Here is a 27,747-nt window from a genome sequence, read left to right as displayed (position 1 = left end):
GTAAAAAGTCATGCAAAATTTATGGGTGCCTGGGTGGCTCAGTCAGTTAAGCGTGTGTCTTCGGCTCGAGTCATGATCTTGCAGTTTGTGAGTTCAAGCCCCGTGTTGGGCTTTGGGCTGACTGCCCAGAGCCTGGAACCTGCTTCAGATTCTGTGTCTCCCTCTCTATCTGCCCCTCCCCTGCTCACACTATCTGTCTCTCAAAAATCAATAAACGTTAAAAAAAATTTAAAAAAACAGTCATGCAAAATTTAAGACATCACTATATATTTATATAGTTAATTAACTTATTTATTTTATTTTATTTTATTTTATTTTATTTTATTTTATTTTATTTTATTTTATTTTATTTTAAAGTAATCTCTACACCCAACATGGGGCTCAAACTCATAAGCCTGAGATCAAGAGTTGCCCGCTCCACTGACTGATCCAGCCAGACACCCCAGTAATTAATTTTTTAAAATACTTACTGTTTTGCAATATATGATAAACATTTATTCCAAAATACAAACATAATTTTTATTTGTGCTATTATATTCCCATTCTTATTCCTACTGCTGTGTTTTGTATCTTTAGACTTGCTGGGAAATTGTCTTATTTTTAATGTTTATATTCTGTTCTAGCTGACTCTTGAACAACATGGGGTTTGGGAGTGCTAACTCCTACACAGTCAAAAATTGAAGTATAACTTTTGAGTCCCTATTAACAAATAGTTTGTATATATATATATTACATATCGTGTTCTTATAATGAAGTAAGCTATAGAACAGAAAATGTTATTAAGAAAATCATAAGGTAGGAATGCAAGCTGGTGCAGCCACTCTGGAAAACAGTATGGAGGTTCCTCAAAAAACTAAAAATAGAACTACCTAAAGACCCAGTAATTGCACTACTAGGCATTTATCCAAGGGATACAGTTGTGCTGTTTCAAAGGGACACAGTCATCCCCGTGTTTATAGCAGCACTCTCAATAATAGCCAAAGTATGCAAATAGCCTATATATATATATATGTGTGTGTGTGTGTGTGTGTGTGTGTATATGTGTATATATATATATATATATATGTATATATATATATATATATGTATATATATATATATATACACACACACATACATACAATGGAGTATTACTCAGCAATCAAAAAGAATGAAATCTTTCTATTTGCAACTACATGGATGGAACTGGAGGGTATTATGCTAAGTGAAATTAGTCAGAGAAAGACAAAAATCATATGACTTCACTCATATGAGGACTTTAAGAGACAAAATAGATGAACATAAAGGAAGGGAAACAAAAATAATATAAAAACAGGGAAGGGGACAAAACAGAAGAGACTCAAATATGGAGAACAAACTGAGGGTTACTAAAGGGGTTGTGGGAGGGAGGATGGCTAAATGGGTAAGTGGCACTAAGGAATCTACTCCTGAAATCATTGTTGTACTATATGCTAACTAATTTGGATTTAAATTTTAAAAAATAAAAAATAAAATTAAAAAAAAATTATAAGGAAGAGGGAGGGGTGTCTGGGTGGCTCAATCAGTTGAACATCTGACTTTGGCTCGGATTATGATCTCATGGTTTGTGAGTTTGAGCCCCACATTGGGCTTACTGCTGTTAGTGCAGAACCCGCTTTGGATCCTCTGTCTCCCTGTTTCTACTCATCCCCTGTTTGCGCTTGCTCTCTCTCTCTGTCTCTCTCAACAAATAAACATTAAAAAAAAACCATAAGGACGGATTTCAAGCTGTATTACAAAGCTGTAATCATGAAGACAGTATGGTACTGGCACAAAAACAGACACTCAGATCAATGGAACAGAATAGAGAACCCAGAAATGGACCCACAAACGTATGGCCAACTAATCTTTGACAAAGCACGAAAAACTATTCAATGGAATATGGTGCTGGGAAAACTGAACAGCGATATGCAGAAGAATGAACCTGGACCACTGTCTTACACCATGCACAAAAATAAACTCAAAATGAATGAAAGACCTAAATATAAGACAGGAAGCCATCAAAATCCTTGAGAAGAAAGCGGTCAGAAACCTCTTTGACCTCTGCCACAGCAACTTCTTAATTCAACATGTCTCTGGAGGCAAGGGAAACAAAAGCAAAAATGAAGGTCCCAATAGGGACCTCATCGAAATAAAAAGCTTCTGCACAGTGAAGGAAACGATTAGCAAAAGTAAAAGGCAACCAACAGAATGGGAGAAGATATTTGCAAACGACATATCAGATAAAGGGTTAGTATCCAAAATCTATAAAGAACTTATCAAACTCAACACCCGAAAAACAAATAATCCAGTGAAGAAATGGGCAAAAGACATGAACAGACACTTTTCCGAAGACAACATCCAGATGGCCAACTGACACAAGAAAAAATGCTCAGCATCACTCATCATCAGGGAAATACAAATCAAAACCACAATAAGATACCACCTCACACCTGTCAGAATAGCTAATGTTAACAACTCAGGCAACAACAGATGTTGGTGAGGATGCAGAGAAAGAGGATCTCTTTTGTACTGCTGGTGGGAATGCAAACTGGTGCAGCCACTCTGGAAAACAGTATGGAGGTTCCTCAAAAAATAAAAAATAGAACTACCTTACGACCCAGCAATTGCACTACTAGGTATTTATCCAAGGGATACAGGTATGCTGTTTCGAAAGGACACATGCACCCCCATATTTATAGCAGCACTATCAACAATAGCCAAAGTATGAAAAGAGCCCAAATGTCCATCGATGGATGAATGGATAAAGAAGATATGGTGTGTGTATACACATACACACACACACACACACACACACACACACACACAATGGAGTATTACTTGGCAATCAAAAAATGAAATCTTGCCATATGCAATTATGTGGTTCAAACTAGAGGGTATTATGCTAAGTGAAATTAGACAAATATAATATGACTTCACTCACATGAGTACTTTAAGATACAAAACAGATGAACCTAAGAGAAGGAAAAATATATAAAGACAGGGAAGGGGACAAAACATAAAGAGTCTCTTAAATATGGAGAACAAACTGAGGGTTACTGGAGGGGCTGTGGGAGAGGAGATGGACTAAATGGGTAAGGGTAGCATTAAGGAATCTACTCCTGAAATCATTGTTGCACTATATGCTCTCTAACTTGGATGTAAATTTAAAAAATAAGTTAAATTTAAAAAGATCATAAGGAAGAGAGGAAAATACATTTATAGCCCTTTACTGTATTTGTAAAAAAAAAAAAAAAATCCACTTGAATGTGTGCAATCCAAGAACAGAACCAGCTCTTGGATTCGTTCATCGTTTTTACTCTTTTCTAAATGATTAATTCTTGCTTTTTTCTTTATTTTCCTCCACTAAATGGAGACCTATAACAGGGAGTTGGATATGCAAGTCTGGGGTGGATGTGGGTGATCTATCTGCAGTGTTAGGCTCTTCTGGTGTCCAGCATCACATCTTCTTGGCTCACCTCTTGTTTTAACTGTAGGTGCAAGAAACAGTACCATAAAAGTTGCCTTCAGATGCCCTTCCCAGTGAAAGTAAGCCCCAGTGATTTCTCTGCTTTGGGAGGCCAGCTGAACCAGAAAGCAAGTATGGGCTGGTAGCCAGTGAAAGTTAATGTCCACAGAGGCAACCCTTAATCATTGGGAAACAGGAGTAATTGGATAACAACTTGTCTTTCATCCTATAGGCAGACAATTCTGAGAGATTGCCTGTGTGTTTCTCAAGAAGTTTAAGTAGAATGGATCCCTGTCGTCCTTTGGAATGACTTTGACAATATACCATCCCTTATATTGGCTTTTCCTCCATCTCTGCTTTACTCTTCCTGCTCCCTCAGGTCATTACCTGGACAGACTACCTGTACTTAAGTCCTTATCTAAGCCTTTGCTTTTGGGAGAAACCAAACTAGGACAGGTATCATTCAGGTACTTAGCATTTAAAGAGTTGATACAATTTCAAGACTTGAAAATGGATGATCCTCAAGGCTATGGGTATGGGGAAGAGGACCACGATCTGTGTTGTCTGCCATTACAATGTGTTAAGTGATTGGCAGAAAGAGGAGCAACTAGCAAAGGAGACTGAGGCATAACTAGTGTAGGAACAAAATTTAGGGCATGTGATATCTTGGAAACTAAGAAAATATGTAAAGTAGTGGGGAATGGTGCTGCTAATGAAATGAGTCAAGTGAGATGTGAACTTAGAATTATATTGAATTTTGGCAATATGTAGGCCATTGATGAACTAGGAAGAATAGTTTCCATTGAAGTGATGGGGACAAAACTGTGATTGGTGTGGGTTTGAGGACAAATGACGAAGGGGCGCCTAGATAGCCCAGTTAGTTAGGTGTCTAACTTTAGCTCAGGTCATGATCTCATGGTTTGTGAGTTTGAGCCCCTAATTGACGCCCCAGCGGCCCCTGGATTCCGGATGCTCTCTTTCTCCCTCTCATAGGTTGGTAGCTGGAGAGGTATCTTGAGGGAGAGTTTTTTTTAAGATGGGAGGAGAATTGCACCTACTTGGTATAGCATATTGCTGCACATGGTCAAAATCAATTATTCCTTTAGAATACTTTAGAGAAGTAGAATTCTCTTTTGTTCATTTGACTATTTTGTTCATTTCCCAGCAGGGCTTGCCAGACGATGCTTAATGAGTTCAAGGAGGAAAAGAAGTCGTTATTAGCAGTAATTAGCAGAAACTAAGGAGATCTGGTGTTAGTTTTGCGTGGAGATGAATACTGGGAAGTAAAAAGAAATAAGGGAATACACACAAGGAAGTTAATCCACCCACAAGACTGTGTTATAGGGAAGAGTTGAAGATCCAGTCAGGACTGTAATGAGAAAGCTATTTCTAGGTTCAGAATAAGGTCAAGATTTACTTTACCTACCACAACAAACATTGTGAATACACGTTTTTGATACATTTTTCCCCAAGTGTCTTTTTTGTACAGCTTTTATTGACCTATTGAAAATTACAGAAACCACTCTAATGTCAGAAACAATGGAAATTAACTCAAAGACCTCCAGTATTCTTTTTCTGCACAATTTCATTTTCCCAGAGTTTGATTATGAGCCATATTGAGCTGCGTTCTTTCCTCTTTCTTCCTGTGCTTACTCTTTCTGATCATAGAATGATGTAATGTTAGCCTTTCAGAGTTAAGTAAACCAATTCTATTGGGGTGTTTGCATTGTAGTATTATTTCTAATTGTGGAACAAAAGACTTTTTTTTTGGTAAAAATAACTAGTCCCTCTTCTTCCATAAATTAATGTTATTTTTCCTAAATTGAGATGGAGGAGAATTCTGAAGATTTTTCTTCTACCATGACCAAGTTTCCTTGACAAAGGAGTGAGTCAGGCTGGATATCTTCCTTGGGACTCTTTTTTTCTATAAATAAAACAGTTTCATCTACCCTGGAAATGCCCTGATATTTCTGCTTCTCATTAGGCTATCAGAGGACAAGAAAACCTTTGGTTCCGTGGTAAGAATAAGAAAAGCCTGAAAAGAAAGGAATCATGCTTTTAAAAAAAGAGGGTAGCAGACATCAGTGGAATTAAGGAATCCTTAGTGAACTGAATTCCAGAGATAATGAACCTCTCTTAGGTGAATCAAGAGTACACCAACTTCCCTGCCTGGCTACATGTGCCTGGTATCAGTATAGGTCATGCCATAAATGGAAAGACTGAAGGAATGAGGATAACTAATCAATTTTTGAATGACATGTGGACTTTGGAGAAGGGATAAGAATCTGATGGAGCCCCAAAGGCAAAATAAATCATTAAGGCTGATAAATTCTATCTGCCTTGAATTTTGTCTTGAAGCAGCAGTAAAGGAGGGGTTGAACGGCTTAGAGAAAGGTGTAGTCCTGAAAATTTAATGAGGATATTGACTTGTGGGACTTTGAGTTGTGGAACTCTTGAGCTGTGGGACTCTGCTGGATTTGAATCTAAAGGTAAACTAAATGAAAAAATACCTGGAACTGCATCCCAAATTCCTTATACCACAGATTGACAAGATAAAAAATTTGGCTGTGTTTGGGATAGAGAAGTTGTAAGTTGAACTGATCACAGATGAATTCAATCTAAATAAAGTTGCAGCCAGTTTCAGCTCAAATTGATTTCTACTAGTAAAATGAATTATCAGTCATCTATCCGGAGAGAAGATTGTAGACTCTCTGGGAAAACAGGAAGACTTAACAAAAAAGTATTGTGCTTAATTCTCAACTTTAGTCTTACAGCGTCTAGGATACTATGAAAAATTATGAAACATACAAAGAAACAGGAAAATGTGATTATATAATTAAGAGAAAATAGTTAACAAAAGCAAACTTACAGATGACCCAGTTATTAGAATTAAGACACAAGGATTTTAAGGCAATTTGCAGGATATGAGGGATTGGGTATTTCAGGAGAGTAATGGACAACCTGACAGCCAAATGCACATTCTAAGAACTGAAAAATGCAGTATCTTAGAAAAAACTTGCTTAAAAAGGCTTACCAGCAAATTTGTAGTAAGAAACAGACTGAAGGAATTGGTGTGTGAATAAATATGAAATTCTGTTTTCTAGTTTTTAAATTTATATAAATAACAGTTGATAGTGTAAAGCAAAAAATATTATAAGATTTATAATATGTAGAAGTAAAATGTATGGCAATAGCTTAAAATATGGAAGAAAATAAATGTAAGTATAAATTTCTTCGATCATATGTGAAGTGGCATAACATTTGAATATGGACTATATGAATTAAGAGTGCACTCTGTATATTCCTAGAGGAACCAGAAAAAATTACAACAAAAAGGCCATAAAATGAGATAGAATGGGGGACAATAGCATTATTTGAACTCAGGAAAAAAGAGGAACAAAGAACAAATAGAAAATAGAAATAATCTTAAATTAAGACATATCAGTAATTATATTAAGTATAAACTGTCTAAGCCTGCCATCAAATCATAAAAATTGTCAGATTGGATAAAATAGTAAGACCTACTAGCTGTATGCTTCATACAAGTGGACACTTTAAATATAAAGACAAACTTGGTTAAAAGTAATAGATGGGAAAAGATAAACCACATTAATATTTACCAAAAGAAAGCTCCTATGGCTATAGTTATACCAAGCAAAATATATTTCAAGGCAAGGATTGTTAGCAGAGAAAAAGAACATCTTTCAATGATAAAAGGATCCATTTATCAAGAAGATAGAACCCTAAACATGTATTCACTCTATATAACAGGGCTTCAAAATACATGAGATAAAAATTGACAGTAATAAAAGGAGAAATAGACTTATTTACATTGATAGAGATTTTAGTACTTTCAATATTTAGTAGGAAAAGAATGCTACAAATTGGTAAGGGTATAGAAGATTTGAACACCACTATCAACCAATTTCACCTAATCAACATTTATAAAGCATTATACCCAAGAGATGCAGAATGTGACTTTCAGGCACACATGAAACACTCACCAAGATAGATTTTTTTGTGGGGCTGTCTGAAAGCTTCAGAATACTGCAAAGATTAGAAACTCTAGGTTCTCTGACTATAATGGAATTAAATTTGAAATCAGAAACAAAATAAGGTTTAGTAGATCTCCACATATTGAATTAAGATGATTCTGAATAACCCATGGGTAAAATAATAAATCAAATGGAAAAATCGAAAGCATTTTAAATTAACAAAGCATCAAAATTTATGAAGTATAGCTCAAGAGAATTTGTATCTTTAAATCTTTAAGAAAAAAGTATTAGAATCATTTATTTAATCTTTACCTGAAGACACAGAAAAAAGAGACAAATTCAAAATAAATAAAAGGCAGAAAACATAGAAAAAAATGAAATGTGTGAAATAGAAAACTTACCTTAAGAAAATGAACAAAGTGCTGGGGCGCCTGGGTGGCTCAGTCAGTTGAGCGTCCGACTTTGGCTCGGGTCATGATCTCACAGTTTGTGGGTTTGAGCCCGGCATCCGGCTCTGCTGACAGCTCAGAGCCTGGAGCCTGCTTTGGATTCTGTGTCTAACCTCTCTCTCTGCCCTTCCCCCACTCATGCTCTGTCTCTCTCTCAAAGATAAACATTGGAAAATTTAAAAAAAGAAAATGAACAAAGTGTAAAGTTTCCTCTTTGAGAAAAACCAATATAGTTGATAAACTTATGAAGATTGGTGGCTTAAAAAATCAGCCATTTATGTTCTCTTGAATTTGTGAATCAGCATTGTGGTCTTTTATCCCGTGCTGCTTTATAACATCATGTTCTCAGGGCAACATTCAAAGAAGGTAAAAGTAGACGTTTTAAATCTTGAGGCATAGGTACTGTTATTTGCCTAACAAACTGCCATATAAGCAAGTCACAAGGTCAGTCTGAATTCAAGGAATGGGGAAATGGACTCAGTCTTTGATCTTGGGTGGTATAGAACACTGTGGCCATGTTTCTTAACTTATGTGGTTAAGTAAGAAAACAGTGAAGGGTCTAGATTTTACCTTGTTTACAAGCTAGTATGTTAACCTATCAGAAGACAAAAGACCTCTAGATCAGAGACAAATAATTTATTACTCACTACAAAAGCAGGGACCAGGGCATATCTTGTGTCAATTACCTGAGTCTTAATCTTCACATGGCTACACAGTGAGGGTCAGATGATTCCTGTAGGAGCAGTACTGTGCATTGCAGGAGAGGAAGCCCAAATTGGGAAACTCTGATCTTACATAGTACCACTGATGATGAGTCTGGTCCTTTCCTCTGAAAGTAAGAGACAAAAACCTTATCTTTAATCTGGAATTTAAGCAAATCTCAAGAGAGGAAATTGGGCTGTCTTAATGTTGCTAAGCATTATTATCTTAGAATGTTTCTTTATACAAGCATATTAAATTGGCTGTAAATGACATTGCTCAAAGAACCCAGACCATGCAGAAATGTGAGATGTTCAAGGGGAGTTGTTTTCCAACACAGTGCACAATAATTTACTTTCCTCCCATATGCAAAATTTGATCACTCTCTTCTCCAAAAGTTTTATCGCATGAGGTTGTCAGGGCTTGCATTCCAGTGTCTTACCATCTAAATAAGGTCTAAGTATATATGAGGCTCTGCTATGCTATTTGTAATTACAGAAGGGCAAAACAAAAATACAATGAGATACGGCTATGCACCCGATTACATAGGTTAAAATTAAGAAAGACATAGTATCAAGTGTTGTTGAAAATGTAACCAAAACTCAGGGAGTGTTAAATGATAAAACCACTTTTTTGTAAAACAACTTAAAAAAAATACATATAATTAAATAAAGACTATGACCCAGCAATTTTGCTTTCATGTATTTATCCATGAGAACCAAAGGCTACATTCTTATAATACTTGTACACAAATGTTAAGGCAGTCTTATTCAGGACAGGTTGACTTGCCTAGGGTGTTGATGGGAACCAGCTGAGGCGATGGAAGGATTTTATGTATGTATGTATGTATGTATGTATGTATGTATGTATATAGTTAACTTTTTGACCCCCTTTACCGATTTCTCCCAACCCCCTCCCCCACCTCTGGCAACCACCAATCTGTTTTCTACATATAGGAGTTTTTTTTGTTTGTTTTTATTTGGTTTTAGATTCCACATATAAGAGAGATCAAATGGTATTTGTTTTTCTCTGTCTGACTTATTTAACTTAGCCTAATGTCCTCAAGATCCATCCATCCAAGTTATTGCAAATTGGCAAGATCTCACTTCTTTTTTATGGCTGAGTAATATGCATGTATCTGCGCCTGCATGTGCTGCAGTGAACATGGGTGTGAATAAATCTTTATGAGTTAGTGTTTTTGTTTTCTTCAGGTAAATACCCGCACATGGAATTGCTGGATCATATGACTGGATCACTTTTTTTTTTTTGAGGGACCTTCATACTGTTTTCTGTAGTAGCTGTGCCAATTTACATTCTCATTAAAAGTACAGAAGGGTTCCCTTTTCTCCAAGTCCTTACCAATACTTGTTACTTCTTGTCTTTTTGATAATATCCATTCTAAAAGGTGAGAGGTGATAATCTTATGATGTACAAATAGTTTCTCTGATGATTAGTGATGTTGAACATCTTTTCCTGTATCTGTTGGCCATCTGTATGGTTTTTTTTGAAAAGCATTTGTTCAGACCTTCTGCCCATTTTTAATTGGATTTTTTTTTTTTGTCATTTAAGTATAGAAGTTCTATATTTTGAATACTAGCCTCTTACCAGATATATGGCTTGCATATATTTTCTTCTCTTCTATAGGTTACCTTTTCATTCTGTTGATGGTTTCTTTTGCTGTGCTAGAGACTTTTTAGTATGATGTAGTCCTACTTATGTTTGCTTTTGTTGCTTTTGGTGTCAGATTAAAAAAATCATCACCAAGTCAAGAAGCTTACCTACCTGTGTTTTCTTCTAGGAGTTTTATGGTTTTAGGTCTTATGTTTAAGTCTTTAATCCCAATTTGAGTTAATTTTTATGTACAATGTTAAGATAGTGGTCAAGTTTCATTCTTTTGCATGTGACTGTCCAGTTTTGTCCCCACTCTCATTTATTGGACTGTATATTCTTGGCTCCTTTGTTGTAAATTAATTGACTGTGTATGAATGGATATATTTTTGAGTGTTCTGTTCCATTGGTCTCTCTGTTTTTATGGCATTATGTTGTTTTAATAACTGTAGCTCTATAGCTTTGTAATATACTTTGAAATCACAACTATGATGCTGCTACCTTTGTTCTTTCACAAAATTACTTTGGCTCTTTGGAGTTTGTTTTCTTGTTTTGTGTGCTATCGTACAAATTTTAGGATTATGCTAATTTTTTGAAAAATGCCATTGGGATTTTGATAGAGATTGCATAGAATCTTTAGATTGCTGGGGCGCCTGGGTGGCTCAGTCAGTTGAGCATCCGACTTGGGCTCAGGTCATGATCTCACGGTCCGTGAGTTCAAGCCCCGCGTCGGGCTCTGTGCTGACAGCTCGGAGCCTGGAGCCTGCTTCGGATTCTGTGTCTCCCTCTCTCTGACCCTCCCCCATTCATGCTCTGTCTCTCTCTGTCTCAAAAATAAATAAACATTAAAAAAAAAAAAAAAAGAATCTTTAGATTGCTTTGGATAGTATGGACATTGTACTCCTACTGATTCTTCTAGTTTATGAGTATGGAATAGCTTTTCATTTATTTGTGTCTTTAATTTCTTTCATTAATGTTTTAGAATTTTCAATATTCAGATCTTTCACCTTCATTAACTTTATTCCTAGGTATTTTATTCTTAGATACAATTGTAAATGGGATTGTTGTCTTTTTTTTTTTCTGAAAATTTCTTATTAGAAATTCAACTGATTTTTGTATCCTGCAACTTTACTGAATTCACTTAATTAGGTTTAATAGTTTTTTGATGAAGTCTTTAGGGTTTTTGTATATACTATTATGTCATTTGCAAATAGTGACATTTTTACTTTTTGCTTTCCAGTTTGGATGCCTTTTATTTCTTTTTCTTGCCTGATTGCTGTAGCTAGGACTAGATAGCTTCACTGGTGAATTCTATCAAATATTCAAAGAAGCATTAATACCTATCCTTTTCAAACTCTTCCAGAGAATATAAGGGGAGGGAAGTCTTACAGACTTACTTTATGAGGCTTTCATTGCCTTTATACCAAAGCCAGAGAAAGATGCCAAAAGAAAAGAAAATCAAAGGGCTATATTCCTGATGAACATAGATGTAAAAATCCTCGAGAAAATATTAGTAAACTGAATTGAGCAATACATTAAAAGGATCATACACTATGATCAAGTGAGGTTTATTCTAGGGAAGTAAAGATGGGTCAACATCCTTAAATCAGTCCGTGTGATGTATTATATTAACAAAATGAAGGGTAAAAATCATAATGATCATCTTAGTAAATGTGGAAAAAACATTTGACAAAAATTCAACATCCAGTTATGGTAAAAATTCTCAACAAAGTGAGTATAAAAGGAACATACCTCAATATAATAAAGGCCATATATGACAAGCCCACAGCTGACATTCTACTCGGTGAAAAGCTGAAAATCTTTCTTCTAAGATTAGGAATGAAACAAGGATACCCACTCTTGCCTCTTTTTTTTTCACCATAGTATTTGATTTTACATCTTCATTGCTGTTGGTTACATGGATGTATACAGTTTCCAGACTATAAGGATCTATTTCATTATGTAAGTAATATGTAGAAATGTAAAAATGGAAATTTTTGCAAATGTGGACCTCTTTAGTAACTTCTATTTGTATGTCTACTACTATTATGTATGTAATATTTTTTAAAAACATGTTGAGGCTAACCGTCATTTGATATGAAAATTGGATTAGTAGTGCTGATATTGAAGAAACTCATATTTCTACTAGATTAGAATCAGGCCAGTAAAGTTCAGACATTGATGTTGGTCTTATAGCCATAAGTGAAACTTAGCTATTTGATCAGACTCCTTTCTCATTTCCTGCTGTATGTTGTAGGCATAGCACATTTTATACATTCAGTTATTGATTTTTTCCTTCAGGATCAAATGTTCTTAATAGCATTTATACTTTTTTCATTGAATAAGTTTCTTACCTTTTTTTTTTTCTTTCTTATCACTATTTTCATTGTTTACTATTCATGTACTTACCCATAATGAGTTAATAGCGTCCTTTATAAAATTGCCTCAGAACTAAGGACAAGTATACCAAATATAAATTAGCAAACAACTGTGATAGCCATGATTAAACTAAAATGATCTTATACAACCACTAAGTGTCAACTAATAGCTGTGGGCATGCCTGAGGACCCTTTGTTCTACATTTTAACTTTTGAACTCATTTAGAAAGATTAGTCCAACATTGAAATTTCTGTCAAATCTAGTTAGATATATTGTGTGATCTCTTCAAATCAATAGGAAAATATAATGTACTGTATTTTTAAAAACTTTTATAGTGACTTCACTTTTCATTCTTTACAGTAATCCAAGCTAAGAGTTTGTCAAAATAATAGCAGAGAATGGAGAGGGAGAAAAGATGGTGGTTTGAGCATAGATGAAATAAGATTGAGCATGTGTTTATAATTGTTGAGAATGTTGGAGAAAAAGAAGTACATCTGCACTTTAAAATAAAGAATCTTAAGTTTTATATCTAATCTCCAAAATAAGAATCTCTTGAAAGAAGTTATAATAATCTATATTTTTGAAAAATACCCTATGTGTGTTTTATTTGGCTAGTTATACCATTGCACCCAAGGTCTGTTTTGTTTTCTTTTCTTTTCCTCCTCATGAGCAGTTTCTTTATTGGTGGGAGATCTTGCTATGACAATCTATGAATTGTTGCCCAAATCTCTTTATAAAAATTTACCAGTGGGCTCTTAAAAAGAAGCTGCCTGAGTGGCTCACTCAGTTAAGTGTCTATCTCTTGATTTCAGCTCAGGTCATGATCTCATGGTTTGGGAGACGAAGCCCCATATCAGTCTCTGAGCTGACAACGCAGAGTTTGTTTGGGATTCTGTCTCCCACTCTATCTGCTCACCATCCCTCTGCCCCCATCTCCTTCTCTCTCTCTCTCTCTCTTCTGTCTCTCTTTCTCTCTCTCAAAATAACATTTTTAAAAAATTTACCAGTGGGCTCTTCTAATTAGATTATTCCAATTGCTTACAAATCAGCTGTTGTGACTCCTGATTCACATTCTACTCTCGCTACTGCTCTATTTTTCTAATGTCCTTTTAGCCAAAGTACCCGAATTATCTGTATTTGTTATGTCAGGTTATCCTCTTTTTTCTTCATTAACCTCCAACATTATTTTGTTTCCACCACTCCATAATAAATGATCTTGTCAAGATGACCACTGACTTACTTTAATACACAATGACAGTTCTTTTTTTTCTTAAAAAAAAAATTTTTTTTTTTTTACATTTATTTATTTTTGATAGAGACACAGCACAAGTGGGGGAGGGGGCAGAGAAGGAAGGAGACACAGAATCCGAAGCAGGCTCCAGGTTCCAAGCTGTGAACACACAGCCTGACACAGGGCTCGAGCTCATGAACTGTGAGATCATGACCTGAGCCGAAGTCGGACACTTAAACGACTCAGCCACCCAGGCGCCCCCACAGTGACAGTTCTTAAATTCTGATTAACATAGTTGATAACTTCTTTCATCTTGAAACATTTTTTTTTCTCACTTTGCCTTTAGGATATTACTTGGACTCATTGCTTCTCTTCAGTGTCTTTTGCTTGTTCTATCTCTCCTTTCTGATCTCTTATTTTTGTAATATTTCAGGGCTTAATCATTGGCCCTATTCTCTTTTTTGTCTGTGCTCATGCTCTTGATGCTTTCATCTAAATTCATTGCTTTAAATATCATCTGTAGGCAGATGACTTCCAAATTTATATTCTCAGTTTGGATCTGTCCCCACATCTCTGAATGCCCATATTCAGCTGCTTACTAAGGATCCCACTAGGACATCTTTCAGGTATTTTAAACTAACATTTCTAAACACAGATATCTCATCTAGGCTCTCTCCAAACTGCTCTTGCATATAGTGTTATTCTGGTTCAGTTTATTGGCAATTCTGTTCTACCAGACTGTCACATATGTAGGAGTATGTTGAATGACAAATTTAGTGACCATCTTTGCTTGCTATACACAAAGGTATTTTTTGTAGCATGTGTTACAAGTAGAATTTGTGGTGAAGTTTAAACAACTAAGTAGTACTAAACCATTTAGCATGGGGGAAAATAGCCCAATAAATTTAGGGTGACTCTAAAATTTTGGAACACAAATTTATGAATATTACCAAATTTTTAATAGAAAGGTTATGATGTATTTTTGTTAATGTTACTGTTTCAAGTTCAGGCTGTTTCACTTTGTAATGTATTGGCTGTACATGCAGAAAACTTCACAATGGCTTAAGAAAGTGGGGGATTTAGTTTTCTTACATATCAAGACATTCAGAAGTAGGCAGTAGTTAACATTGGTCCAGCTTGTTTTGTCTTTCTACTTTGTCAGGCTTATTAGCTGGTTTCTAATACTCACACATGTTAACTTATGGTCATAGGATTATGGTTGCAGCAGTAGACATGTTTACATCTGTCCCAGGATAAGGAAAACAAATGTCTGCCCGTAACCAACCTCATTCCATCCCCAAAGCAGACTTCATATGTCACTGATCTCAACCATGTCATCTAACCCCTGTGTACCCTTTTTGGAAGGCTCAGTTGTGGATATTTAGCTGGGTCCATTACCACCATGAACAAAGTAAAATTTCTGGAAAGGAAGGAATAGAATCTGATCAGCATTTAGCATTTTATGCCTCCCAAAACAATCAAAAACTACTAAATTAAAATATAATTGGTAATTAGAATTTGTTTTGCTTAGAAAAAAATTATTATTTTTCAGTAGGTTCAAATAAATGGGATTTTAATGGTAGATAGGCATTTGGTATTTGATAAACGTAAGGGCTTGCCATAGTTGACAAATGTATTAAAAATCAGTGGTTAAGAAGCTACTTTTGTATTTAGAAGATAGCAAATTTGTTTGTTTACACTGGTGAATTTTTGATAATTTTAACTTACATTTTGAGGCAAATAAATTAGAAGAGATGATCCTTAAAATCATAAAGATCTATTTTTATTGTTAATTTTGTTTCTTTTCGTTTCCATAGAATGTTGGCTCAATTAAGAAACATCAGAGAGAGAACTTCAACCCAGTGGTAAGTAGCTTTAATTTCTTTTGTTAGTCTTATTCTTTTTGTTTGTATTATTATTATGACTTTTTTTCTTGGTTGGCTTCTCTTTCTGCATTTGATTAGAATATTTTTTATGTGTCCCAGGTTAAGTCTGGTTTATAAAGTGGCTCTTACTTACCATTACATTAAAATTCTTATGAACATTCCCCAAGTTGATCACTTCCTTTTCAAACCTGACCAGGCTTTCTTCCTTTGGTTTACTTCCTAATAGTATCGTGTAAGGGAGGATTTCTTTCGTTGTTACTATTCATTTATTTCTTTCATATGGTATTTTACTCCTGTGCCCTCAATAATTAAGGTCCCTTTCCTTTCTTAACAATCAGCAGTTTTAGTCTGCTAAATTAGGGTCCATTTTTGTATTGGCTTGAGGCCCCCTGAATTTAAGGTCTAAACTGCTTTCTTCGTAGCCTCTGTCAACAAGAGGTTTTTACTTAAGATGTAACCTTTTTCCTAAAGCATCTGATCTTCGTTTTTTTTTTTTAATAGTTTTTTAAAATTTATTAATTTTGAGAGAGTCAGAGATAGCGTGAGTAGGGGAGGGGCAGAGAGAGAAAATCCCAAGCAGGCTCCGCGCTGCCAGCACAGAGCCCAATGTAGGGCTCAAACTCACTAACTGAGATGATGAAGTGAGCCGAAACTAAGAGTCGGAGCCTTAACTAACTGAGTCACCCAAGTGCCCCTAATCTTCCTTTTCTGAATTCATTTTCTCTTCTGATATGTTTTAGAATTTCTGACTATCTGTCTGCAACATGATCTATGGTTAGCACTACAGAAGAACCTTGGATGTTGTTTTACCTTCATTAACCTTTACTCTGGGGGTGCCTGAATGGCTCATTCGGTTGAACATCTGACTCTCGATTTTGACTCAGGTCATAATCTCTGGATGGTGAGATCAAGCCCGCTTTGGACTCAGTGCTGAATGTGGAGCCTGCTTGGGATTCTTTCTCTCCCTCTCTTTGCCCCTCCCTATCTCGTGTACACATGCTGGTGCTCTCTCTCTCAAAATAAATAAGCAATAAAAAGAACACATTCTGTCTTGTAAATTGTCTTGTGCTTCAAGTGTGCTGCACGCATGACAACATCTCAAATAAATACGTTCTTTTAAGTTACATATATTTGGTAATAAACATTTCATGCCCAGTTATAGTCCCAAATCCATTATGATTTCTGGGATTTTTAGGCCCTATCTTCCAAGTTTTGGGGTACTATCATATTATATAAATAAAAGCATATAGTAGTTGTAATATGGTGAACCAGAGCAATAGTTTCAAACATTGAACCAACATTGCCCCATCGAACTTTCTGCACTAATAGAAATGTTCTCAATCTTCTTTTACTGAGTATAGTATCCACTAGCCACATGTGGCTGTTGAACTTTTAAAATGTGCGTAGTGTGACTGATAAAAGAGGATTTTAACTTTATTTGATTTAACTTGAATTTTAAGGTTAAAATGGCTATGTGTCCAGTGGCTACCATATTGGAAAGAGCAGATTGAATTCCCCATTGTTCTTAAGTGTCGTCTTAACTCATTATCAGTTGAAATCTTAGAATCCCTGCAGCAAGAAATTTCATATTCATTTTTGGAATCTTTTATTTTTGCTATCCCATAAACACACAAGTATAAGCTAAATTCCCCTTTAGCAATGAAATTCTCATTAGGTCAATAAAACTGCTTATTCTTGGCAGTAAAACACACCTTCATATAAACATAGATTATTAATAAGCACTCAGTAAACTTTTCTGGATATTTCTTTGTTGACAAAGTTTTTTTTGTATTGAAGTATAATGGACATGTAACATTATATTCATTTCAGGTGTACAACATGATTCATTATATGTATATATTGCTAAATGTCCACCACAATAAATCTAATTAATTAACATTCATTACCATGTGTAGTTACAAATTTTTTTCTTACAATGAGAAATTTTTTTTAGAATTTTTTTTAAGTTTATTCATTTATTATTTCTGAGAGAGAGAGAGAGGGAGAGGGAGAAAGAGAGAGAGAGAGTGCACAAGCAGGATGGGGCAGAAAGAGAGGGAGACACAGAATCCAAAGCAGGCTCCAGGCTCTGAGCTATCAGCATAGAGCCCAAAGAGGGGCTCCAACCCACAGACTGTGAGTTCATGACCTAAGCCGAAGTTGGATGCCTGATTGTGCTACCCAGGCACCCCTCCATGAGAACTTTCAAGATCTCTCTCAGCAGTTTTCAAATATGCAGTACAGTATTATTATTAATTACAGTCACCATGCTGTATGTTATATTCCCATGAGACAAAGATATTATGTAGTAGAAACTTTTGTTTAACACCATAGTGTAGGGGAGGAAAACTTTTTCTTTGACTCTTTTAGGGTCTTTGGCTGGGTCTAAAAAGTAAACTTACAAAGACAGATTAACAGGAGAAAGCATGCAAATTTATTTAATGCAAGTGTTTTAATTTTTTTTTTTAATGTTTTTTGTATTTTTGAGAGAGAAAGAGAGAGACAGCATGAGTGGGGGAATGGCACAGAGAGAGAGAGGGAGACACAGATTCTGAAACAGGCTCCAGGCTCTGAGCTGTCAGCACAGAGCCTGACATGGGGCTTGAACTCACTTGGCTAGGTCATGACCTGAACCAAAAGTCAGATGCTTAACTGACTGAACCACCCGGGTGCCCCTATTTAATGCAAGTTTTAAGTGGCACAGGAGCCTTCATAACGAGTAAGGACCTAAAGAAACCATTAAAACTTAATATTTTTATACTACATTTGTTGAAGAGTGTAGAGTTGTGTAGAAGTATGATAGGTCAGAGTATGAGGTAAGTGTAGTAAAGTGGGGGAAATTTAGTAAAGCCCGTTTTTTAGGACTTTTCTCCATTCTTCAGAGATGGGGCTGCTATTTTCCTCCAGGTATAAGGAAGGCCCCTGTCACATAAGGATTTTATGATCTGTTTCAGGAGAGAAGTGTAAGGGTAAGCTAGCATGACCTTCCTGCTTCTGCTGTTTTCTCAGACTCTTTAAGTGTAAAATATTCAGTATGTCAAGGTGCCATACCTTGGAGTGTTGTGTTCTGAGCTCCATCAGTATTTTGTTTTTGTAAACTATGAAGAAGTGCGTAATAAAGTCCTATTGATATTTTAATCATTTCGAGAAGCTGAGTTCAAGTGTATCATTATATATTGAGAAGCAGTCTAATGTAATAAGAGCATAGAATCAGTTTTATTATGGAAAAATAGGGATTATAGTATATGTGTTGGAAAGGTATAGCAGGTTGAAATGAGAATATACATATATTTTACCTAAAGAACTTAGCACAGTGCCTGGCATATAAATTGACTAAGAATAGTCATATTTTTTAAAAGATTGCAGGTGGAACACTTATTGTTGTAAAACATTTTAAGAATATCATGTAATTTGAAATAGAACTGTTAGAAGCAGTGCCTAGCTGAGCCATATTGAAACCTGAGGCAAAATAGGGGTGTCTGCGTGGCTCAGTTGGTTAAGCATCCGATTTCAGCTCAGGTCATGATCTTATGGTTCATGGATTCGAGCCCCGACTGGGGCTCTGTGCTGAACTCAGAGCCTGGAGCCTACTTTGGATTCTGTGTTACCCTCTGCCCCTCCTCTGCTTGCACTCTGTCTTTCTCTCTCAAAAATAAATAAACATTAAAAAAAAAATAAAAAAATAAAAAAACCTAAGCCAAAATAAAAAAGTTTGTAATACCAATCCTGTGTTTATTTTAAAAATAGTCATTTTGTTCATAAACAGATCATTTTTCAGTGATTTTAATTAAATAATACATTAAAATTTTTAATTTGATTACTGCATTGTTTTGGTGCTTCTTATATTTTGTGCTTGAGGTAATTGCTTCACTGGTTTCAACCTAGTCTTGGCCCTGGTTGGAAGTAATCTATTACTCTAATAGTCATCTGTTCAAAGCAAGAATTTATCATTTTACAAAGAATTGATTACTGATTGGCAGTCAATCTTATTTATTGAAGTAGGTTTTCTTTGGTAATATAATCTTAGACCAGTTGGAATTAACCTATGTGTACACACTGTATTTTTAATAAAATTAGCCTAGAAAATTTTCACTAATTCAGAATTAAACCTTTCCCCCATTTAGTTTGAAACAGTGAGATTGGTATACACTTTAATGAAGCCAGTTTATTCTCTAATGTGTAACCTTACACAAATATAAGACTTTTAAGTTCTTTAGAAAAATTAAAAGGCCAATATTTAATTGGAACAAAATAAATGTGGCATGTACTGGAATTTTGATGTGGAAGATCAAAACTCAAAACTTCCTACTTCCTACTCAAAACTGCATAGAGTCAAATTCTTAATTAAAAAATAGCTCTTACCTTAATTAAAAAATAGCTCTTAGGGAAATCTTTTTGTTGTATTAGGATTTTCTAGTTGAGTATAAGCAAGACTCGTCAAGCATGGTTCTTACAGAAGCATATAAGTGGTTATTTAACAGGTCATTTTTTTAAAGTAGGAAAGTACTTGAGTTCATTTGAAATTCAGTATATAAATATATATAAATTTAGATAGTAAAACAATGTTAAATATATTCCATTGGATGTGTGTAAAGGAGAAGATACTTTGATATATAAATTGTGATAAATGAATTGGAATTATTTGTTTTGAAAAATTGTTGGCTATAATATGTATAACTAAATTTATTTTTATTTGAATATTGCAGTGTCTAAAAATGACTACAAAACGAAGTTTGTTTGTGCGGTTGGTACCATGTCGGTGTCTACGAGGGGAAGAGGAGACTGTAACTACCCTTGATTATTCTCATTGCAGTTTGGAACAGGTTCCCAAAGAGATTTTTACTTTTGAGAAAACTTTGGAGGAACTCTATTTAGATGCTAATCAGATTGAAGAGCTTCCAAAGGTATGTTAATACTATCTTTTAAGAATTACCTTTGGTTTGGGGTGCCTGGGTGGCTCAGTTGGTCAAGTGCATGACTTCAGCTCTGATCATGATCTCACAGTTCCTGGCTTCAAGCCCCACAACCAGCTCTGTGTGCTGACAGCTCAGAGCCTGGAGCCTGCTTCAGATTCTGTGTCTCCTTCTCTCTCTGCCCCTCCCCTACTCGCATTCTGTCTCTCTCTCAAAAATAGACATTAAAAAAAATTTAAAAAAAAGAATTGCCTGTGGTTATTTTTATGCATAGAATATAATATTCCCATTGTTGCCATAATGCTGCCAATATATATGTGTTTCCATTGTTTTCTTTGTTTCTTATCTTTTTTTCTGGTTTAATTTTATCTTAGGGTATGCAACACAATTAAGAATTTTGTAAAATAGAATTTTAAACTTTGTGTCTTCAAGCCAGTTGCTTGAATATTTAAGTAAATAATTAAAATTTTATGTTTAATTTCAGTTTTTTATAGCCAGCGAGAGAGAGTAAGACTATACAGTTTTGGCAGCCAGTAGATTTAGCTGGACAAATCATTAAAATTAATGTTTTCTTTTTGTAGTTTTTATCAGACATTGGTCTATATTATTGCGATTGAGAATAAATTGTCCTTTTGGTTGTCATATAATATTTTTTGTTATTAAACAGTTTTTTAGACATATTATTCCTTTTGCGACTTAAATTTTTTTTTTAAGTTTATTTATTTTGGGAGGAAAATATGAATGGGGTGGGGAAGGGAAGGAAGAGAGAGAATCCCAAACAAGCCAATGTCACAAACCGAGATCATGACCTGATCTGAAATAAATGGAAGGAAAAATAAGATAAAAACAGAGAGGGAGGCAAACCATGAGACGCTTAAATACAGAGAACAAACTGAGGGTTGCTCACGGGGTGTTGGATGGGGGGATGGGCTAAATGGGTGATGGGCATTAAGGAGAACACTTGTTGGGATGAGCACTGGGGGTTGTATGTAAGTGACGAATCATTAAATTCTACTCCAGAAGCCATTATTACACTCTATGTTAACTAACTTATATTAAAAAAAAAAAAAAAAAAAAAAAAGAGTCGGTTGTATAGCCAACTCAGCCACCCAGGTGCCCGAGAACTTAACTTTTCTGAAATGTAAGAATAACTAGAGGGAGAAAGTTGGTTTGTTGCCATGAAACATCTGTCCTCTCACATTATCAAAATTTTTCAGTGGCTACTTGTTTTCCCTTAAATCCTAATCCCTCTTCATTCTCAACTCAGTTTCTTGTTTATTATGGAAAAACTGCAATAGATTTAATTGTTAGAATGTTTTACTACCCAAACAGTAGTGTTTATCACAACTGTGTAGAGAGGCACTGATGGTTCATAAATATGTGTGGCATTTCCAAAAAGCAAACTATGATTTGCACTGGCAGATTTAGAAGATAAAAATAGAAGACACCCAGTGAAATTATAATTTTTTTTATTACGTTTCTTTATTTTTGAGAGGCAGAGAGAGACAGAGCATGAGTGGGGGGAGGGGCAGATAGAGAGGGAGACACAGAATCTGAAGCAGGCTCCAGACTCTGAGCTGTCAGCCCAGAGCCCGACACAGGGCTCCAACTCACGAACCATGAGATCATGACCTGAGCTGAAGTCGGACACTCAACCAACTGAGCCACCCAGGCACCCCTGAAATTATAATTTTTAAATGAATGGTGAATAATTTTTTAATGTAAGTGTTTTATGCAATAAATAGGACATACTTCTACTAAAAATTATTATTTCCTGAAGTCCGAATTTCATCTGGCAACCCTAACTTGAAATAGAATAGAAAGTAGAGTGTGTTGCATGTGTCCATTGTTGCATGAAATATTTGTGTTAAATGTCTCTGTGTGTACATACTGGATGGCAGTCCTTTGAAAAAGGCTTTTCTTTCGGTGGCCACTAGTAAAAATATTTTGAAAGCTAGTGCCATCCAAGGTTGTCTTATAAAGAAATCTGTGTATGGCTAAGGATAAAATATTAAAGATTGCAGTTGTATGTTTATAAATTACTTCCCTAGGTTGTAATAAGGTGCTTTGTAAATTATTTTTTCCTTATATAGTTCTTTAGAAAATAATTTATCTTCCTTTTGTTATTTTGGAAAACTTGAAAGTCTAAGAGTAGTCTCTTTCTGTAATAAGTACTAGTAGGGTCTCAGTCTGAGGATTGAGGGGAAAAGAGAGGCTTGCTGTGAAAGTGCAAATAACTGAACCACTTAAGCATAACTTACCATTTTTAGAAGAATGCTCTTCTCAAATAGGGCTTATTCAGTGCCATCCTGATTAACAGTTTTTTGTTTGTTTTTCTAAACACTTTAACATTTTAAAAACAGTTGTAGGTTCACAGCAAAATCGAGATTTCTCATATACCTACACTGTTCCCACACATGCATAGCCTCCAGCATTGTCAACATACTCTAGCAGAGTGGTGCTTACATTAAAATTGAACCTATGTTGAAAAATTATAATCACCCACAGTCCATAGTTTGCAGTATGGTTCTACATTTATGGGTTTGGACAAATGTATAATGAAATGTTTCCATGATTGTGGTATCATACAGAGTATTTTCATTGCCCTAAAAATTCTCTGTGCTCCGTATAGTCTGTAGTTTTTTGGTATGGAAGTTAGAAGTGACCCATTTACCTACACTTCTGGTTGAATATATTTTATTTAAAATATATTTTATTTAAATAAATATATTATATTTTAATGTATTATTGTGATTTTAGCATAATAGGATTATTGTTCCCTTATTTTTTTGTTTTCCCAAATCAGAACTGTGTTTTTGTTTTTTAGCTTTGTTTGTTTGTTTTTGTTTTTATGAGAGAGGGAAAGAGAGAATTCCAAGCAGGTTCCATGCTGTCAGCACAGGGCCCAACTTGGGGCTCGATCTCACAAACCATGAGATCATAACCTGAGCTGAAATCAAAAGTTAGGTGCTTAACCAACTGAACCATGCAAGTGCCCCTATTTTGAATCATTTTAAATCCATTGTACTTATTTGAATTTAATTTTTATAAACTTTCGTTTTGGAATAAGGATGTTTGAAATACAAGTTTCAAACTTTAGCTTATTTAATAGCCACTTATTCTTTACTACTTCAACCAAGAATACAACCATATAATTGTTCTTATTAAGTGCATTTTGCTTAGGGCCGAAGTGTGAATATGTAAATGATTGAGTAGTTCAGTTGTGTTCAGATCTATAATAGCAGGAAACAATTAGAGATCTTTCTTGGTATTTATGTAGATACAATTCATTCAGTTTTAGTTACACTAAGATTTTTTTGTATAAATGTTAATAAATAAAATATTTAAGGAAACTTAAATAATCAAAAACTTTTCTTTCCTTGTTTCAATAGCAACTTTTTAACTGTCAGTCTCTACATAAACTGAGTTTGCCAGACAATGATTTAACAACATTACCAGCATCTATTGCAAATCTCATTAATCTCAGGGAACTGGATGTCAGCAAGAATGGTAAGATTTCCCCCCCGCCCCGACTTATGTGGGGACACTTTATTTTGTTAAGATTTCTATTGTGTGTTAACAAATAAAAATATAAAATTTAAAAGTATTATTGTATTAGCTTCTGTATATATATAACTTACGTATATGATAGCTTAAAGCACTATGGAGAATAAATGTAAAAAATTTTAAATGACCTTTTAATTAAAATGTTATGGATACATGCATGTACATATTTATATATCTTTACCTTTATATATTTATAAATATTCACTGTCCTTTTGTTTGTAATGATGAGAAACTACTAACAACTGTAGTGTTCATTGTTCATGACACTGTTTGGTACTGTCATAGAGTGGAATCTAATGTAGCTCTATCAATACGGACATGAAATATTTACGGTATAGTCTTAACTGTTTAAAAAAATGTTGTGCAACATTAGAAATGAATTGAGCATCTTTAAATCTTTATTGAGAGACCAGTTTTTGCCAAGTACTTTATTAGGACCTAGGATTACATTTAATGATGAGAAATAAAAGGACATGGTGACTATTCTCCTGCTGCATACAGTTTTGGTTTAGTACGTTTAGTTTGATATAGACTGAAAACATCGGGGAAAATACATTCCAAAATGTTAAGTGCTTATCTTGTCTGAGAGAGACAAGTAGATACTTGAAAATTTTAGAATGAGCATGTATTTATTACATAATTACAAAAACAAATCACAAGACAGTAAATGTTAAATGGTCTGTCAAAAGATAAGACTTCAACAAACACTAAATACCAAGTCATATTCATATAATTCTTTGTAACATTTGGAGAAAATCTTTATAAACGAGGTCCAAAAGTTAGTGCAGTAGCACCAGTAAATGCCTAGCAATCCTATTCCATAGCTCTTGGTTGCAGAGTTACTTTTTGTCTTGATGATATGAATATCCAGGAGTAATCTTTCCAACATATCAATTCCACGTTTTAGGACTCATTATGAAAACCACATTAGGACCGATTAAAAAGTTCATCCTCTTTTCACAATTAACAGTTAACTTGGAATTAATTAACGATGGTGTCTACCCATTGCCATAAAAAAAATACTTAAAAGTTAATAAATACATTTACTGCATGCCTTGATTTGCTAAGCCCTAATTATCTTAGTTGTGGGCATTCCATATCAAATAATTGTATATTTTGTAGGAAAATCATCAAATCTATACCTTTTTAAGGATTAAATCCTTTTTAAGGAGGTATAATGTGTCCATATGCACTCTAGATTCAGGTTCAGGTTACAGTGGTTAGTGCTCTACTGGGTTTCAATTGTCAATAGCCAATAAATTTTAAGTTTAAAAGTTTTAATTTTTTTATTTAATTTTTTTTAATGAAATTTATTGTCAAATTGGTTTCCATACAACACACAGTGCTCATCCCCAAAAATGCCCTCTTCAATACCCATCACCCACCCTCCCCTCCCTCCCACCCTCCCCCATCAACCCTCAGTTCTCAGTTTTTAAGAGTCTCTTATGCTTTGGCTCTCTCCCACTCTAACCTCTCTTTTTTTTCCTTCCCCTCCCCCATGGGTTTCTGTTAAGTTTCTCATGATCCACATAAAAAAGTTTTAATTTTTAAGATTGTTATTGAATCATTTAACTTTATGGTTAAATTTTTCTGTTATATGAAAAAAAATCTGTGTTTTAAAAAAAAAAATTTTTTTTAAATGTTTATTTATTTTTGAGAGAGACAGAGACAGGATGTGAGTGGGTTAGGGGCAGAGAGAGAGGGAGACACAGAATCCGAAGCAGGCTCCAGGCTCTGAGCTGTCAGCACAGAGCCTGACGCAGACCTCAAACTCACCATCTGTGAGATCATGACCTGAGCCGAAGTCAGACACTCAACTGGCTGAGTCACCCAGGTGCCTCGAAAAAATGTGTTTTAAATAAAAATTTAGAATTTTTCCTTTAGATTGGATTCATTTATATCCTGTTTTTCTTCAATTTATTTCAAAAATTTCGTAGTCAAAATAAAAGCCTACGTAAGAATTGACAGAACGCTCATGGTTTCACCCACCATTAGCATTTTGCCATATTTGCTTTCTTTCTTTTTTAAAAATATGAATTTTTGAATTTAATGTTCAAGGAAAAGATATATTGTTGCTTATATAAAATTTCTTTTTAGTAAACTTACTTAACATTTTAGGTTGCAGACATGAACTTTACCATTAAATACTGGAAGTAGCATTTGTCAACAACTTGGAAATCCTTACATATAACCATAATATCATTATCACTTCCAAGAAATTTGACATTACATTTTCCCTCTTGCCTAAAAATGCCCCTTTTAGCTATTTCCTCCCCCACCTCCAAAGTTAAAGATCACATAGCGTTCAGTTGTGTCTCTTTGATCTTTTAAAATCAGGAATAGTTTGCCCATGTTTTTGTGTTTTTCATGACGTTGCCATTTTGAAGAGTTTAGGTCAGTTGGTTTTTAATTTGTGTGACTTTTCCCATCATGGTTATATTTAGGTTAAATAGATTTTCTCAGCTTGAAACTTCTCTTTAAGGGCAGTTTGAAATTAGTTTCAATTCCTGGTGCTTAGTAGAATGACAAGTATTGCCTGATAAATTTCAAAGTAAATGAACTTAATCCATTGCCTTTGTAGCTCTCCATATGCTGATAGTTAAGTCAGCTCCATAGTATTATAGAATTGTGACAGTAGAAGTCATTAAATGTAACCTCCATTCTAAAGGGCTATGTTTTCTACTTTTTGATCTTTTTAAATGGGAGATGTTAAGGTATAAGGAAAGAGACCTGAGTATTACTAATACAATTGTATGCACCTGGGAAAGGCTGGTAAATTGATGCCACAGTCATGGTATGAAAATATAGTTGGCTTGGGGCGCCTGTGTGACTCAGTTGGTTAAGCGTCCGACTTAGGCTCAGATCATGCCCTTGTGGTCTCTGGGCTCAAGCCCCACGTGCTGAGCTATCATGCTGAGCTATCAGCACAGAGCCTGAGCCTGCTTGGATTCTGTGTCTCCCTCTCTCTCTGCCCCTCCCCTGCTCTCTCTCTCAAAATTAAATGTTAAAAAAATTAAAAAGAAAATATTACTTGGCTCAGTAATGAACATATACCTCCTGAAAATGCATTAACCCCAGGTTTATTACTCTGAATTGAGAATGGTGTGATTATGGTCCTGCAGAGTCCTTAAATCAATATTTAATTTAACTTAATATAATTTAATTTAATTTAATCCTGTTTTATTTTATGTTATTTTTAAATGTTTTTTTATTATTTATTTTTGAGAGAGAGAGACAGATCATGAGTGGGGGAGGGTCAGGACGAGAGGGAGACACAGAATCTGAAGAAGCTCCAGGCTCTGAGCTGTCAGCACAGAGCCCAATGCAGGGCTCGAACTCACAAACGGTGGGATCATGACATGAGCCAAAGTTGGACACTTAATGGACTGGGCCACCCAGGTGCCCCTTAAATCAGTGTTTTAGACTTTTGTGCAACTTTTAAAAGTAATGTGTTTGAGTTATGGCAACCCATTGGACTGTAGTCTTTCTCTCTCCCTCTCTCTCTCTCTCTCCCTCTCTCTCTCTCTCTCTCTCTCTCTCTCTCTCTCTTAATG

General features: G+C 35.0%; 1 protein-coding gene across 7 annotated transcripts in view; it reads left to right on the top strand.

Annotated features, from left to right (window-relative positions):
• ERBIN (erbb2 interacting protein) overlaps nucleotides 1-27,747 on the top strand; it is a 127,843-nt gene that overhangs the window by 26,504 nt on the left and 73,592 nt on the right. For 6 of the 7 annotated variants that reach the window (XM_060635659.3, XM_060635655.3, XM_060635667.3 and 3 more), the window contains 3 exons: nucleotides 15,645-15,692; nucleotides 20,420-20,617; nucleotides 24,019-24,136. In XM_060635659.3, the coding sequence (XP_060491642.2) occupies nucleotides 20,429-20,617; nucleotides 24,019-24,136 (307 nt within the window). In that variant the 5' untranslated portion in view covers nucleotides 15,645-15,692; nucleotides 20,420-20,428. Of the gene's footprint in view, nucleotides 1-12,138; nucleotides 12,180-15,644; nucleotides 15,693-20,419; nucleotides 20,618-24,018; nucleotides 24,137-27,747 lie in introns of those variants that run through there. The other variant, XM_060635666.2, reaches the window with a different exon arrangement.

The sequence above is a fragment of the Panthera onca genome, chromosome A1 (assembly GCF_046562875.1).
Source record: "Panthera onca isolate mPanOnc1 chromosome A1, mPanOnc1 haplotype 2, whole genome shotgun sequence".
In the NCBI taxonomy this organism is placed as follows: Eukaryota; Metazoa; Chordata; class Mammalia; order Carnivora; family Felidae; genus Panthera; species Panthera onca.
This window is presented reverse-complemented; position numbering and strand designations above follow the sequence as displayed.